The following is a 13977-nucleotide window of genomic DNA, read 5'->3' as shown; positions in this document are numbered from 1 at the left end:
TCCATAGCCAATGGTATCATTTCAAAGCGCCCCTCGATTATATAAGCTCATGCGGCTCTTTCCCCTTTTTTCACCTGCAACAAAAGACTTCCAGTGTTGACGCAGCAACATGAAAGAAGATGCAGACGAAACGAGGACGGAGTAGTTTGAACTGGGCCGCATGTCGTACTCCGCCCTTGCAGCGTTGATCTTGAGTCTCGTAAGCTCGGAGATCAACCCTTTTGAATACGGCCAGTCTGTTATATCACCCTTGTGAGAGGTATCTTCGTTCATGGAGCTGGGGAAAGGACGCAAAAACAGTCCCACCGCCGAGGAACAGGAATAGCAACAGATCCGATTTTTTGCTCCATTGATTGGTGCTTGGTTGTCTGTTTTGGGCAGTTGGTAACAGCTATCCCGCTCTTCTGCCTGTTGTGTGGAGCCGTGACAGCGGGACAGGCAGAAGACGAAGAGCCGCAAGCTAGGCAAGCCCCTGAGAGACGGATCAGCAGCGTTGGCAGGTCCCTACCTCAGAATGCACGAATCTTGCTAAGACGGGGCAGACAAGCTCTTAGTCAGAAAGGTAGCAGACGATCAGGATGATCATGCCATTGACAGAGAATCGACCATTGTACTCCGTATTCTCTGGAGCTTCTTGGTGTTGGCCAGCAGTGTACCGAGAACACAACAAAGTACGGAGTACTATACTCTTACCAGGCCAAAACTCCTGGAACTAGGTTGGCCACCCGTCCTCCGCTTTTCAGTGAGACCAAGTTTTGCCTTGTCATCTCAGCCTCATGCTGCAAGGGGCAGAAGTGGAACTGTCACTGGGCTGGCTTTTATGCCACTCCAAGAATACGATCAGAGGCTGAATATCACAGCCTTTGGTTGGAGGAGACCAGCTTCGCACATGGAGATCGCTCGCTTTCTCAAAGGAGGCTGTCCAATTAAGACATCAACATCTGACATCTAGTGGACTTGTTTCTCTGACCGCAGAGAAAATATGTAGTGGAAGCTGCATTGGCGTCTCCACAATAACTAGTTACCACGTCGAGCTAACAGCGTGTTGGACGGCTGACGGGAATACACCTATTATTTAACTGGCCCTCTGGTCGCATTTTTTTTCCCTCATTCCCTCCTCAAGCTCTTTGACATTTTCTCCCGTTAACCAAATAATAGTCCATTCCTTCTCGAGCTCACCGTCATTCTTTACTCTTTCCCAAGTTTATCATCCAGTCTTTTGGTGTTTTCAGGTTTAATAATTATTGCACGATACCCCTTATAATTCTTCTTTATCTATCTGAATCTCTTTAATATTCAAAATGGATCCCAACTCTCAGCACAACACCGATCCAAACATGAAGTCTGGATTCGCGGTGGACTCGTCTTCCGGCGTGCCAACGAACAAATGGGGCTCTCCCTTCTATGAGTTCTGGGATCCTGTTGATACTAGTAAGATGAAAAATGAAACCAGCCGATAAGTGACAACAGTTTTGCTGATCTGAACCTGACAGTGCTCTGCTCCTGGTGCTGCCCATGCTTTATGTTTGGCCGTAACCAGCACCGACGACGCGACCCAGCTATGTCTGGTTTCAGCTACTTCAACGGCGACGTAAGATATAAAGTCCTGCTCTTCTCAATAAGTTGTACTGACTGGGAGTCTCTAGTGCTGTCTTTGGCTTTGCCTTGCATACTGTGGATGCTTTGGTATTTTCCAGGGCCTCAAGCGTATTGAAACCCGAAAGCAATACGGAATCGAAGGCAATGAAGTTCTCGACTTTGCTGGATCCTGCTGTCTTCCATGTTGCATGCTCGTCCAGGAAGATAAGGAGATCACCCGCCGTACCGAGGCAGCTGGCTACCAACGAACCTCCCCAATGTCCTACCCTTAATAGGACAGTAGAAGCCCATGAAGCTCTATTATTCTTCATGAAACTACCTACTCGAAACATTATTGGGCTCGGATTCCGTAATATTGTCGACTTGCTCTATATCTTGAGTCGTATGACTTCTCTAAAAATGCACCTAACTAGTCTAATCCAATGTTTCGTTGTTCATGCTCTACAGTACATTTTTTTATCTATAGGGGGTTGTATTTTCCACTTCTTCTCACTACTTAATATATGAAGTATCGACCACAGCCAGACAAAGCCCCGAAAACCGTAGGACCTTGGGCTAGAGAATAGCATGTGCCACGTAAAAATAGTCCTATATCACCATCTATTATGTATCATCTATGCACTGCATTTTCACTTAAGATTGTCTCGCACATGCGTCGATGGCATAATCGGCTGTCAGTTGATAGGCTAATACCCCTCAACATCGAAACCCGGCACTCGGCAGCTACTTAACTATCTACCTAGTACTTACATCTACAGAGCTCGTCAACTTCTTCGACTTCTTGCTAAAGATACAGGTCATATAAGAAGAGACTAGCATTTATCATGGCACCCCCGACTATGACTGCAACTTCAGCCCCATCTACGGGCGATGCTACCATGTCGCTACGCAGCGCTCCAATCGACGGTGTGGCGAAGGATGAAGCTCCAGAGATGACCAAGCTCCGCGCTACATTTCCCAAACCACCTGTATTTGAAGACAAGGTCAAGGAGCGAGAGTACCTCAAAGGAAGGCTTGCACTCGCATTCCGCATCTTTGCAAAATACGGCTACGAAGAGGGTGTAGCAGGACACATCACGCTACGAGATCCGGTCGACCCTACGACATTCTGGGTCAATCCTTTTGGCGTGCCATTTGCCCATATCCGGGCCTCGGATCTCATCCAGGTCGATCATGAAGGTACTGTCATCGCGGGAGGGGAGATCCGCCGCCTAAATACTGCTGCGTACATGATTCACGCTGCCGTCCATGCCGCCAGACCAGATGTGCAGTGTGCAGCTCACAGTCACAGTATCTACGGCCGCACATTTTCCACCCTCGGAATCGAATTGGACATTACGACTCAGGACTCTTGCGCCTTCTACAAGGTATGTAGCGCGAGAAGGCGTTTCATAACTAGTAACTGCTTTACATATCCTGTCTATATGCATCAGGTACTGATACGCTATCAATAGGACCATGCCCTGTATGCACAGTTTAAAGGCATTGTTCTAGGCAAAGAGGAGGGGCTAAATATTGCTAAAGCCCTCGGAGGCAAGAAGGCAGCTATTCTGCAAAACCACGGTCTTTTGACTGTGGGTAGATATATCGAGGAGACCGTTTTCTGGTTCTATGCGTTGGAGAAATGTTGCTATAGCCAGCTCCTGGCCGATGCAGCCGCCAAGGGACGAGGCATCGAGACTGTAAAGATCCCGGATGAAGATGCCCAATACACCTACAAGCTGATCGGAACGCCATTCGCCGGGTATTTTAACGGACTCCAGCTGTACGAAGTCGTCGAGAGAGAGATGAACGGTGCTCACTTGCAGTAGTTAACTGGTTAGTTTTAGTTACCTTAGCAATAAAAACTAGTTAGCAGGCCTGCCAGCATGCTCTTGCACAACCACCAATCTCCATCGATCTCCAAGCCCAATCTCTTTAGCAGCGTCCTTCATGGTAACTAACCAATTCTTCGCTGCTTCACTGCCGATATCCTTCGTCCTTCTCCCTTCCGGCTTTATCTGGCTTATCTGGCTTATCGCGGCCTTATCGTGCTTATCGTACTCATCACGTGACCGGTTCCAGAAAATTTCAATGAAATAAAATAAAATAAAAAAAGCGACTTCACGATCAAAATTTCTTTCGCTATCAAAACTAACGCCAATGAAAATAATTTCATTCCTTCTTCTCTAGTTCAAGTCGATAAGAATATATTGCATTGTATATCTTCTTGCTCTACGCTCTGTTTTACTATTCTAATACCGAATCCCCCAATTCCTCAGACTATTCAGCAGTATGTCTGTCCGGTTCGGACAACTGCTCTCGCGCAATCTGCAGCGATGCGCAATACGGCTGCCAGTTACTTCGACTCTAGCGAAGCATTCTATTAGGAGACTTCCAATTGCACCTCTGTTGACCTCGAGAGCCTTTCATTCCTCACCTCAGTTTCGCGTTCCAGCTGGTACTGCGAACGCCGGCGTTGCAGTCGAAGATGCCGGAGAGGCAGAATTGATAACGGAATTCGCAGAGTTGGGAGAGAAAGGTGTGGTAGACCAGAGATTGATCAATGCTATTACCAAGGGGATGGGTTTGAAGACCATGACCGACGTTCAAGCGCAGACTATCAATGAGAGCATTCAGGGAATCGACATGTAACCCCCCTTTCAAACCCATATTTCCTACTCGCAGTTGTTTTTAAGAAATAGAACACTGAACTGACTCTTTTGTCCAGGATCGCGCAGGCAAAGACTGGAACGGGTAAAACAGTTGCTTTTCTTCTCCCAGTTATCCACAGAATTCTTCAAGATCCCACCCTTGGCAACCTGCGGAGAAATTTTGCATCAGCACAGGATATTCGGGCAGTGGTAATCTCTCCTACTCGTGAATTGGCAGAACAGATCGCTGTTGAAGCGCAAAAGATCACCCGTGGCTCTGGTCTTAAAGTACAAACTGCGGTAGGAGGAACAAGGAAACGAGAAGGATTGATGAGGCTCCAAAGGGAAGGCTGTCACATCTTGGTTGGAACTCCTGGCCGTCTGATGGATCTCTTCTCCGATCCTACTAGCGGAGTCGCTGCTCCAAAGCTGCAGGCCTTCGTCCTTGACGAAGCAGACAGACTTCTTGACATTGGTTTCGCTCCTGACATCGAACGCATTCAGTCTTTCTTCCCAAGTCGATCTCAGGTTGACCGACAAACCCTGATGTTTTCTGCCACCATTCCAAAGTCAGTCAAAGGTCTGGCTAGAAGCATGCTAAAGCCTGACTTCACATTCGTTAACACTGTTGGAGATGAGACTCCAACACACCTCAGGGTTCCTCAGAGAGCTGTCTTCCTCAGAGGCTTCGAGAACCAGCTTCCTGCTCTCTTCGAGATTGCTAAACGAGCTGTCCAGGCGCATGCTGCCAACCCAGATACCGCGATGCCTTTCAAAGCCGTAGTATACTACGGATCTACTGCCGAAGTCAGCGTTGCTCGTCGTGCCTTTACTGCCTTGTGCAGGGACTTGGAGAGCTTGTACACTGGCCGAGCTCCCCGTATTCAGACTATTGAAATGCACTCTCGCCTAACTCAGGCACAGAGAACATTCAATTCTGATTCTTTCCGCCGCGCTACCACTGGAATTCTCTTCTCGTCGGATGTCACAGCTCGTGGCATGGATTTTCCAAATGTCTCCCATGTGATTCAAATGGGTGTCCCAAATGATACAGATACATACATCCATCGTCTTGGACGCACTGCTCGGGCCGATAAAACCGGAGAAGGCTGGATTTTATTCCCCGACATAGAATTCGACGCCTTCGGAGAAAAACTCAGAAGCCTTCCTATCAAGGAGGATACTTCCATAGAGTCCGCAAGCGTAGACTTGACAAACCCAGCACAATTTAGCGAGTCAATCGCTTCTGTATACGACACCCTTTCGAAACAGTTTAGCCGAATATTTGACGATGACAAGCTAAAGGCGTACCGTGCCATGAATAACCAGATGTCCAAATATGATAAACGGGAATCTCGCCGCCTCCTTCACCAGCTTGCTACTTCTATTTGGGGCTACCCTGAACCACCATACCTACCGGAGCCTTCACCCTCCCGTGCTGGAGGCCGGTATAACCGTAGCCAGAGAGGTGGCAGCGGCGGTTATGGCGGATACTCCGACCGAAGGGGCGGATCGTCCTATGGTGGCCGTGGAGGGTTCAGAGGGGGTTCATATGGCTCTGGCCGAGATTACGGTCGCGATAGAGGATTTGACAGAGGATTCGACCGCCGTGGATCACAGGGCGACAGGCGCCGTACTAGTCTCTGGGAGTAATTAGTCTCCGTTACCTACACCAGGCAATAGGTTACCCCTAAGCCTAAAATTTCCACGCTCACAGCCTTTGTTGTCTTCCGGAAGGCTGTTGCCATCGAAATCCACCTTTCAACCATGAATTGCAACGTTTCAGCATTTTCCCGACACCTGGGCATATATATGGATAAGATAAGAAAGTTATAGGCGTTGAGGTTGACTGTCTGTTTCTCTGCTGTTTTACTACCACAAAATGGTGTTCCACGGTGTCCCTTGCAATGACGGAGTTGGCGCTCATTTTCAACCACGAAAGAAGAGGCACAGTTTTCTCTCCTCTTCATTTCCATTTCGTTTCAATGTATTTCTAGAACCCCTTCCGATATATACATGTTAATATTTTTGTGTTTATCACCCTGGTTGAGGCTACGATTGTTCGAGCTGGGCTGATGTTTCATCCTACTCTTGTTTTTTTCGCACTTATTTTTGATTACCTGCATGGCTTTATGTACAGTAGACAGGATGAAGGCTCAGACGAAATATTCCACTCAACGAGATATCTCAGATTAACAATTTGAACAAAATTACAGAAACTTATCATCAATTTGGTCTATGACTGCTTAAAAAAACACTGCCCAAATATGCGGTAAACTCGGAAACAAATGGCTAATAACAAAAAGAAATAAAAGTCATTACAGTTGGGAAATCAAGTCGTAAAATAAAAAGATCAAAGAACAGTGATTGAATCAATCAAGTTCCGAACCTGTGTAGGTTAATTGTCGCTGAGGCTCTGGCGTTGGCAAACCAGACTCATCAACCCCTGAGGCAGATGGAGACGCCACCATGAAGGCCTTTCGATCAGCCAGTATCCGTTCCTGACGTGAAAGCAAGTCTGAGTCCCTATGATACTGTCTTTCATTGGCAGCCTCCAGCTCTTTGATCCTCCTTGACTCGACGGCCATCTTAGCCTCTAGGAGGCTATGTTGGGTATTGGCCATGATTTTATCATTTTCAATCTGTAGTCGTCCTTGCCTCTCTGCAGCTTCCAGGCGAAGTTGGTTCATCATACGCAACTGCTCCTGATCAGCCAGTTGTTGTTGGGCGGCAAATCGCTGGCGTTGAGCAGCCGTTTCTGCTTCAAGGCGGAGCTGGAGTCTGTTGGATCTCTCGGCTGCTGCGTCACGTTCATCTGCAGTCTCACGATCGTGCAAGGCCCGAAGTTGATGCGTGCGAGCCATTATTTGGTGCTGCTGATCTGCAGCATCACGTTCACGCTGAAGAGATATCTGATGATCCTCTTCTTGTTCCTGCATACGCTGCAGACGGTTTTTGCGTCGTTTCTCTTCTGCAATCACTTCAGCGGGTGCTCCGACCATATCGGGTGGTTGGGGCCCTTCACACTTGTAGAAAACATCTTTGCATCCGTTGGCTTTTAATATTCGAAGGAGTTCTGGGGCATGCTCTGATGGGCTTTGTGCAAGGCATTTGGAAACATATGTAGATGGTGAATAAACATATCCGTCGCATGTGTAATGATTGAAATCATTGTTGATGAGCCGCCACATCTTGCTTGCAAGCAATGCGGTTGTCGTGCTTATACATGACGTCGGATTATCTATTGCGTGATAGATGAGTGGCTTCCCCTGGCTCTGGATGGCCAAATCAGCTTTGCCTGATATAAGAACGTCGATTGTCTGTCGGGTCTTGACCAGAGATGTCCCAGGTGACTCTGCCTTAAAACACAATTCGGCTAGAGCACAACGTCCATCATGAAGCATAGACGGGAAATTGGGGTTGTGTCCGTGGTCCAGAAGAAGTTGGACAGCACTAGACTGTAGCTCTCTTGACGCTTCATGAAGACTGCCGTCGTCAATCATAGCGCCGGCATCGATGAGACAACGCATAGTAGTTAGCTGGCCACGTTTACTAGCATTGACAAGAGGCGTGACGCCGTGCCTATCCATCACTGAAACGACTGCACCATGCTGAATGAGTTTTCGAATAACATCTGGAGACCTGTCGACGGATGCAACTAGCAATGGAGTCATCATGGAACTGGTAGACTGGAAATTAGGGTCGGCTGGATAGAGATGCTCCGTTAGTATACTTTCAGCAATCTTTAGAAGATAAACGAAACTTACCTCCATTCTTCAAAAGACATTCGAATACGTATGGGCTGATCAGCTGTTGTGGTTGTAGTAGTGCCCATAGTAGGAGAGAAACCTGCTCGAAGCCATGCTCTTCGTCGATCACATAGGGTATTAGGGCGTCTACATGAATTCCAGCTTCAAGTAGGCGGCCGAGCATCTTGTAACCCCGAGGCCACTTTCTCAAGCATTGGAATGTAATAGGTTCGCGAAGCTCATTTCCGTCCTTCGGAGACCATATATTGCCATTCATTGCTTGAATGTCCAAATCCGTCTTCGTGAAAATATCGAATAGTTCGACGGCAACATCCTCAGTCAAGTCGGAGCTAAATATACATAGAAAGCCAGTATTGATATTCTGGCTCGAGGTGCTAGACTTTAAGATCGCCTTTGTTAAATGAGGTTTTCCAACAGCTATAGAGGCCGTGATTGCACGTCCATCCTGGTAATCCACATTGGCATTATGTTGAAGAAATAGTTCCACGAAGCTGGAGGACTTTGGGTTGGAGTCGGAGGTTTCGATAGCAGCAATCAAGGCAAGGCTCAAAACTTCTCCTGAGGCTCCATTTTGGAGAAGCAGTTCCACAGTGGAGTATCCTTCTTCGGTTATCCAGTTGCTAGTATCTGTAGATATCAGCTTGCCAAAGGCGTAAGTGACACCCGCCCTGTCCGAAATGGCTTCCAAGAGAAGACCAAGAGTCAGGGTATCTTTAGCCATGGCTGCATGGACCAGGCTGTGGCTCCGGTTATAATGCACGGATGCGCCATGCTTGAGCAGTAGTTTGATTGCTTCGTGGCTGCAAGGCATCTCCTGAACAACTTCAAGAAGAGCTGAATCCATGAGCTCACCTTTGTAGCCTCCTTTGAGAACCCGTGAAACATATGACAAGCGGTCTGCACCTTTCAATGCCCAACATGCTTTGAATGCCTCTTCCAACGCTCCCTGACTAGCTTGTTGTTCCAATAGAAGCTTGAAGACATCAAATCGACGTCCCTTGATAGAGTTAATAATAGCGGCTCCTTGCTGGTAATTCACCGATGCACCATATTGAATTAACATTTTCAGGAAGGTTATGTCTCCTTTATTTACGAGAATGGCTTCGGCAAGGAGGTTATCGAGTGCCTCGGGGATTCGATTCTGGGAGGCATCCAGGAGAATTTTGGCCATCTCATTCCTCTTTTTGGTGTCGATTTTCAGCAGTCGCTCTAGGCCGAGGGTGACTGTCAAAGTTGTCGGAAATCTGGAAATTAGCAATGCCAGCTGTCTCTCATCGGAATTGTCAATGGCTCTCTGAATGACTGCTCCTCCATTATAATTGATATCTGCACCAAACGACAATAATAGCTCAATGAGACGGGGATCGGCAGGTGAGCTTTGCTGGGCGGTTACAAGACCGGCATCCAGGGCTTCACCGTTGGCTCCAGCAACCAGAAGTCTCTGGCACATCTTGTACCGAGCCGATGTATCTTGCGATGTAAGTGCAACGGAGAAGGAAGCATTAAGCGCATCGACGGAGGGTTGATGTTGTAGCAGAATCTTCAGCAATTCGGGGTCATTCATTCTGCATGCTTGTTTGAGAGGTTCGCCATTGTTAAAGTTGACATCTGCCTTCCCCTTTTCCAGAAACAAGTTGACAGCAACAATATCAAGCGAGTTCTCCTTGAGCAATGTAACCAACTCCTGATTGATCTGTGGTCCACTGGCTTCCTTGGAACCAAGAAGCAGATCTAAGATGGAGAAACGCAGTATTCGGTCCCGTAACGAGACTGCTGGAACGACAGCTCGTGACAGGGAAGAAGAGGAAGGCCTCCCCTGAAGTAACAGCTTTAGTACAACAACGTCTCCTATTTTGACGGCTTGTACGAGACAATTCCCATTCTGAGCATCGACGTTTGCGCCATGATTCACAAATAGCTCGATAAGCTGCTCTCTTTCAGCTGGGAATTCGCTCATAACAGCACCGATAAGGATTTTGTTGACTGCATCTCCCTTTGCACCAGCTGCCAGAAGATCTTGGGCAACAGTAAACTGTAGTCGTGGCTGTAAGGAAGGCAACAACCCGATGCAGTGACCGAGGGTTGCTTGGGACGGTTGTCCTTCCATTAATTTCCTGAAAATAGGAAGGGCTCCAGCCGAGATGGCCAATCGTAGCGCATGGCCTTCGTCGTAGTCAACGGATGCACCGTTCTGAATCAGCAGATCTATCAAGCTTCGTTCGTTCTTATGTACCGCATCTACGAGGCATTGGTGTAGCGGGCTTCCATGGGCACCGCATTTTGTGAAATGAGCAATAATAGCTATCTTTTTCGTGGGAGATAAGTTCGATTCCACCTCGGGGACCCTGGACAGTGCGGTAGAGGCAGAGTCAGGGTCAATGGCGCCCTTAAACAAGATATCGAGAAGGTGTAGGTTCCCTCCCTTTATGGCGGCGATGATGGCCTCGCAGGAATTGTATGTGACGTCCCCATTGTAAGAGACAATAAGAGAGACGGATCGTTTGTCGTTGGCCACAACGGCGCTCACTAGAGCTCTGGAAACACAGTCTCCATTTGCGCCAGCGCAAAGAAGTAACTCAAGCAGGGTATCTCGTTCTTCTGAACTGAGGTTGTTCGAATGATATGCAGCACCAGCTGCGCAGTCAAGCGAGATTCGAGAAGGAGGACGACTGGCGAGGACGAGGGCAGCGGAGATGTCTAGTCTTCCAGCCTGTACGGCGGTTTCCAGTATTTGATCTGTATCCGCGTTTGCTCCGTTGTGTATGAGACACATCACCAATCTCATAGACCCTATCGAAACGGCTACCGGAAGAGCCTCATCCAGACAGGAGCTGCTGAGTTTCTTTTCAGTTCCAGCCAGCATCTCAACGACGGCAACGTGCCCATTACCTACAGCCGTGACAAACTGTTGGTGACAGGAGTTGGGGTCCGCCCCATTCTGGAGCAACGCCTTGATACAATGCAAATCCAAGCTTGCAACCGCGAGGCCGAGAGCAGCGTCAAGACCCCATTGGTCAACGTGAGGAGACAGGATCTCTAGAAAGCTGGAGTTTCTCTTCTCTGTCGCGAGTCTCAGCAGGTCGGTCATGTCGAGGGCCACGGAGTTCTCCTGGGTCTTGAAAAAGCTCTTCTTCGCCTTGGTCTCTTTGAGCTGCGTAAGAAGGTACTCCAGCATGCCCAGCGAGGCGTCATCTCGGATCGCCGTGTCTATGGCCGAGTACAATTCCTCTCGCTTGAAGCTGCGTTTGCTCGGGGTCCGTCTGAATACATGGGATTTGGCTGAAAAGGCCTCCAGCCGCTTCTGCTTCGCCAGCGCTTCTGCAGCATCCTTATCCTGCTGGCTGAAGGACGAGACGGTGTCCTTGCGAGTGATTCGAGGGAACTTCATGTTCATGTAGACGCCCATACCAGCAGCCAGCTGCTCCAGCCGCATCCGTGAATGCATGCTATCGTTGGAGTCCTCCATGGCCGGCGGTATGTGTCTTGACTATGGGATCTAACAGCAGGTTAGCTCAAGCCCACGCTGGACAAGACAGAAGCAGGAAGAAGATGGCATACCGTCCTTGGACGTTGAGATGGAGTAGTAGATTAGAGAGCAGTGTATTATTATTATGGTATCAGCCGGTGTCTTCTATGTACGAAGAGTAGGAGGTGAAGAGACCTGCTCTGTGAGAAGCCGAAGAAGACGCTGGCAAAGCTGGAGGACGCCAGCAGCAGGACGGCCATGGCGGCAAGATCCGCAGTAAAAAGCAGTTTCTGGCAAGCTGGAGAACAGGCTGGTGAATGGCCGGCTGCCTCAATGGCTCTAAGCGCCGGGTGAATATACTACTATGAATAGCAGACGGCGTGTTGTTGCTGGCGTGTTGGACGGCTGGTTGGCGGATGCAGGGGCTTTGGCTAACCGCCGCTTGGCTGGCGAGATGAAACAGCAGGCCGATTGTATAATTGGACGGTATTTTTATTTGCAGCAGGAGTCTTTATACATTTTACAGTGGCTACAGAGAGACCAGCGAGTAGAAGTGTCGGATATCGTTTGATTGTATAAATCATCCCAGGCTGTTGCCCTGCCCTGTGCCCCTGATGGACTGTCTGTCTGTAGTTACTTCGCTTAAAGCCACCGGAAGCCCAAAGTAAGTATCCGTGTCGCAGAAGACGAAGATAAGATAACTATGTGCTTATGCAGGTAAATAGCTTGTTAGTTAGATAGTGATGCCCCTGGCCCCCTGAAGTAAACCCCGGACTTCCCTGTCTAAGCGTGTTGAAGCTCTTCAAGAACCAACAAGATATGCGCAGAATCCCAGTAAAAAAAGATAAAGAAATGAAAAAAAGGATAGATAAGTACACAAGAAAATCATGCAAAAGTATAGCATGCATAGGAGGAGGAGGGCAAAGGCGTGTTCCGTTTGGCTTGCTGTCTAGTTACGGTCAATCATGTGCGCTCTGGCCGGGCCAGTCCCGATCCATTTGACAGGGATGCCGCCGAGGGAACGCTCGATGTATTCGACGTATTTCTGTGCATTTGCGGGGAGGTCCTCCCATCTGGAGATGCCCATGGTCTTTGACTTCCATCCAGGCAGGGTCTCGTAGACAACCTCGACCTTCTCCAGGGCATCCGAGCTGGCAGGGAAGGACTCGAGCTCCTTGCCATCAATCTTGTAGGCGACGGCAACCTTGATCTCGTCAAAGTCGTCAAGGATGTCCAGCTTGGTCAGGTTGAGGGCGGTATAGTGATTGATTCTGGCGCTGTAGCGCAGCAGGACCATGTCCAGCCAGCCACAACGTCTCTTGCGGCCGGTAGTGACACCAAACTCGCGGCCGGCCACCTGTAGCTTCTCACCGATCTCGTTGAGCTGTTCGGTGGGGAAGGGTCCGGAGCCCACGCGGGTGCAGTAGGCTTTGACGACGCCGACGATAGACTTGATAGAGGTCGGGTTTAGACATATTCCCTGGATTGCTCCGCCGAGGCCGGTGCAGGAAGACGTCACGAAGGGGTAGGTGCCGTAGTCGATGTCGAGCATGAGCGCGTTGGCGCCCTCAACGAGTATGGAGGCAGACTTGTCCTCGAACTTCTTGAGCAGTGTCAATTGGTCGACCACATGCGGTTGCAGAAGACTCCGGTATTCCTGCTCCTATCGTTAGCCATGGAATTCTTCCAGACTGTAGAATGAACTATTGCTAATGAAGAATACCTTGAATTTGGCAATCTCCTCTTCGACGTTATAGTCCAGCTCGCCAAACCGTCTCCGGTAGCCGGCTTCGAGGCTCCTCAGCTTGGATTCCAGCACACCCTCGTCCAGGATGTCGCCGACCCTGACACCCCGCCGGGCGGCCTTGTCGCTGTAGCATGGCCCAATTCCCTTGCCTGTGGTCCCTACCTTTCGAGTACCGAGCCCGGCTTCTTCCAGCCCGTCGACGACAGCATGGAGATCGAAGCAGACCTGGGCCCGGTCGCTGATAAACACCCGCTCCCGGACGTTCTTCAGTCCCTTGCCGTCGAGCGAAGCGAGCTCCTTGAAGAAGCTGGGCAGGTGGACGACCGTCCCGGCGCCGATCAGGTTGACGCACGTCGGCGAGATGAGGCCGGAGGGCAGGATATGGAAGTCGTAGGTGATATCGTCATGCACGATCGTGTGTCCGGCATCTGTTCGTAGTTTTCAGCGTCCTGGTCAGCCGCGAGTCCAGCGAATATCTATCTAGCCGGGGCAAGGTGGGATGGCCACTCACTATGGCCGCCAGCAGAGCGGCAGCAGAGCTCCGCTGTTTGCGAGAGCAGATCCGTGATCTTGCCTTTGCCTGTAGATCCGCCGACTGTCAGCTTCTTCTTCTTCTTCTTCTTCTTCTTCTTCTTTTCTTGCAAGTCGCAGTTGAGTCACGGCAGCGATCTAGAGCCAGAGAGACGCACCTTCGTCCCCCCATTGGGACCCCAGCACGATCGTGACCATCTTGCAGCCGGAGCGGGCAGGCGAGGCAGCGCT

The 13977-nt window shown here is 49.5% G+C and overlaps 5 protein-coding genes across 5 annotated transcripts; 3 read left to right on the top strand and 2 right to left on the bottom strand.

The window, feature by feature from the left end:
- Positions 1–1301: 1301 nt before the first annotated feature.
- On the top strand, positions 1302–1871 carry TRV_00972 (DUF614 domain protein; the record flags this gene model as incomplete). Its single annotated transcript, XM_003024851.1, has 3 exons — positions 1302–1431; positions 1560–1591; positions 1647–1871. The coding sequence occupies 3 exons, from the start codon at positions 1302–1304 to the stop codon at positions 1869–1871; spliced, it is 387 nt and encodes a 128-aa protein (XP_003024897.1).
- A 552-nt stretch (positions 1872–2423) lies between these two features.
- TRV_00971 (uncharacterized protein) lies at positions 2424–3410 on the top strand (the record flags this gene model as incomplete). Its single annotated transcript, XM_003024850.1, has 2 exons — positions 2424–2966; positions 3054–3410. 2 exons carry the CDS (start codon positions 2424–2426, stop codon positions 3408–3410), a joined length of 900 nt encoding a protein of 299 aa, XP_003024896.1.
- A 463-nt stretch (positions 3411–3873) lies between these two features.
- Positions 3874–5885, top strand: TRV_00970 (DEAD box RNA helicase HelA, putative; the record flags this gene model as incomplete). The annotated part of the gene is made up of 2 exons (XM_003024849.1): positions 3874–4229; positions 4310–5885. 2 exons carry the CDS (start codon positions 3874–3876, stop codon positions 5883–5885), a joined length of 1932 nt encoding a protein of 643 aa, XP_003024895.1.
- A 719-nt stretch (positions 5886–6604) lies between these two features.
- TRV_00969 (uncharacterized protein) lies at positions 6605–11728 on the bottom strand (the record flags this gene model as incomplete). Its single annotated transcript, XM_003024848.1, has 3 exons — positions 6605–7938; positions 8000–11489; positions 11642–11728. The coding sequence occupies 3 exons, from the start codon at positions 11726–11728 to the stop codon at positions 6605–6607; spliced, it is 4911 nt and encodes a 1636-aa protein (XP_003024894.1).
- A 689-nt stretch (positions 11729–12417) lies between these two features.
- TRV_00968 (uncharacterized protein) lies at positions 12418–13944 on the bottom strand (the record flags this gene model as incomplete). The annotated part of the gene is made up of 4 exons (XM_003024847.1): positions 12418–13131; positions 13192–13643; positions 13727–13852; positions 13905–13944. The coding sequence occupies 4 exons, from the start codon at positions 13942–13944 to the stop codon at positions 12418–12420; spliced, it is 1332 nt and encodes a 443-aa protein (XP_003024893.1).
- Positions 13945–13977: the final 33 nt, after the last annotated feature.

Source organism: Trichophyton verrucosum (assembly GCF_000151505.1).
Source record: "Trichophyton verrucosum HKI 0517 chromosome Unknown contig00089_1.f1.exp, whole genome shotgun sequence".
Lineage (NCBI taxonomy): Eukaryota > Fungi > Ascomycota > Eurotiomycetes > Onygenales > Arthrodermataceae > Trichophyton > Trichophyton verrucosum.
The sequence above is the reverse complement of the archived record's forward strand: the minus strand, read 5'-3'. Positions and strand labels throughout refer to the sequence as shown.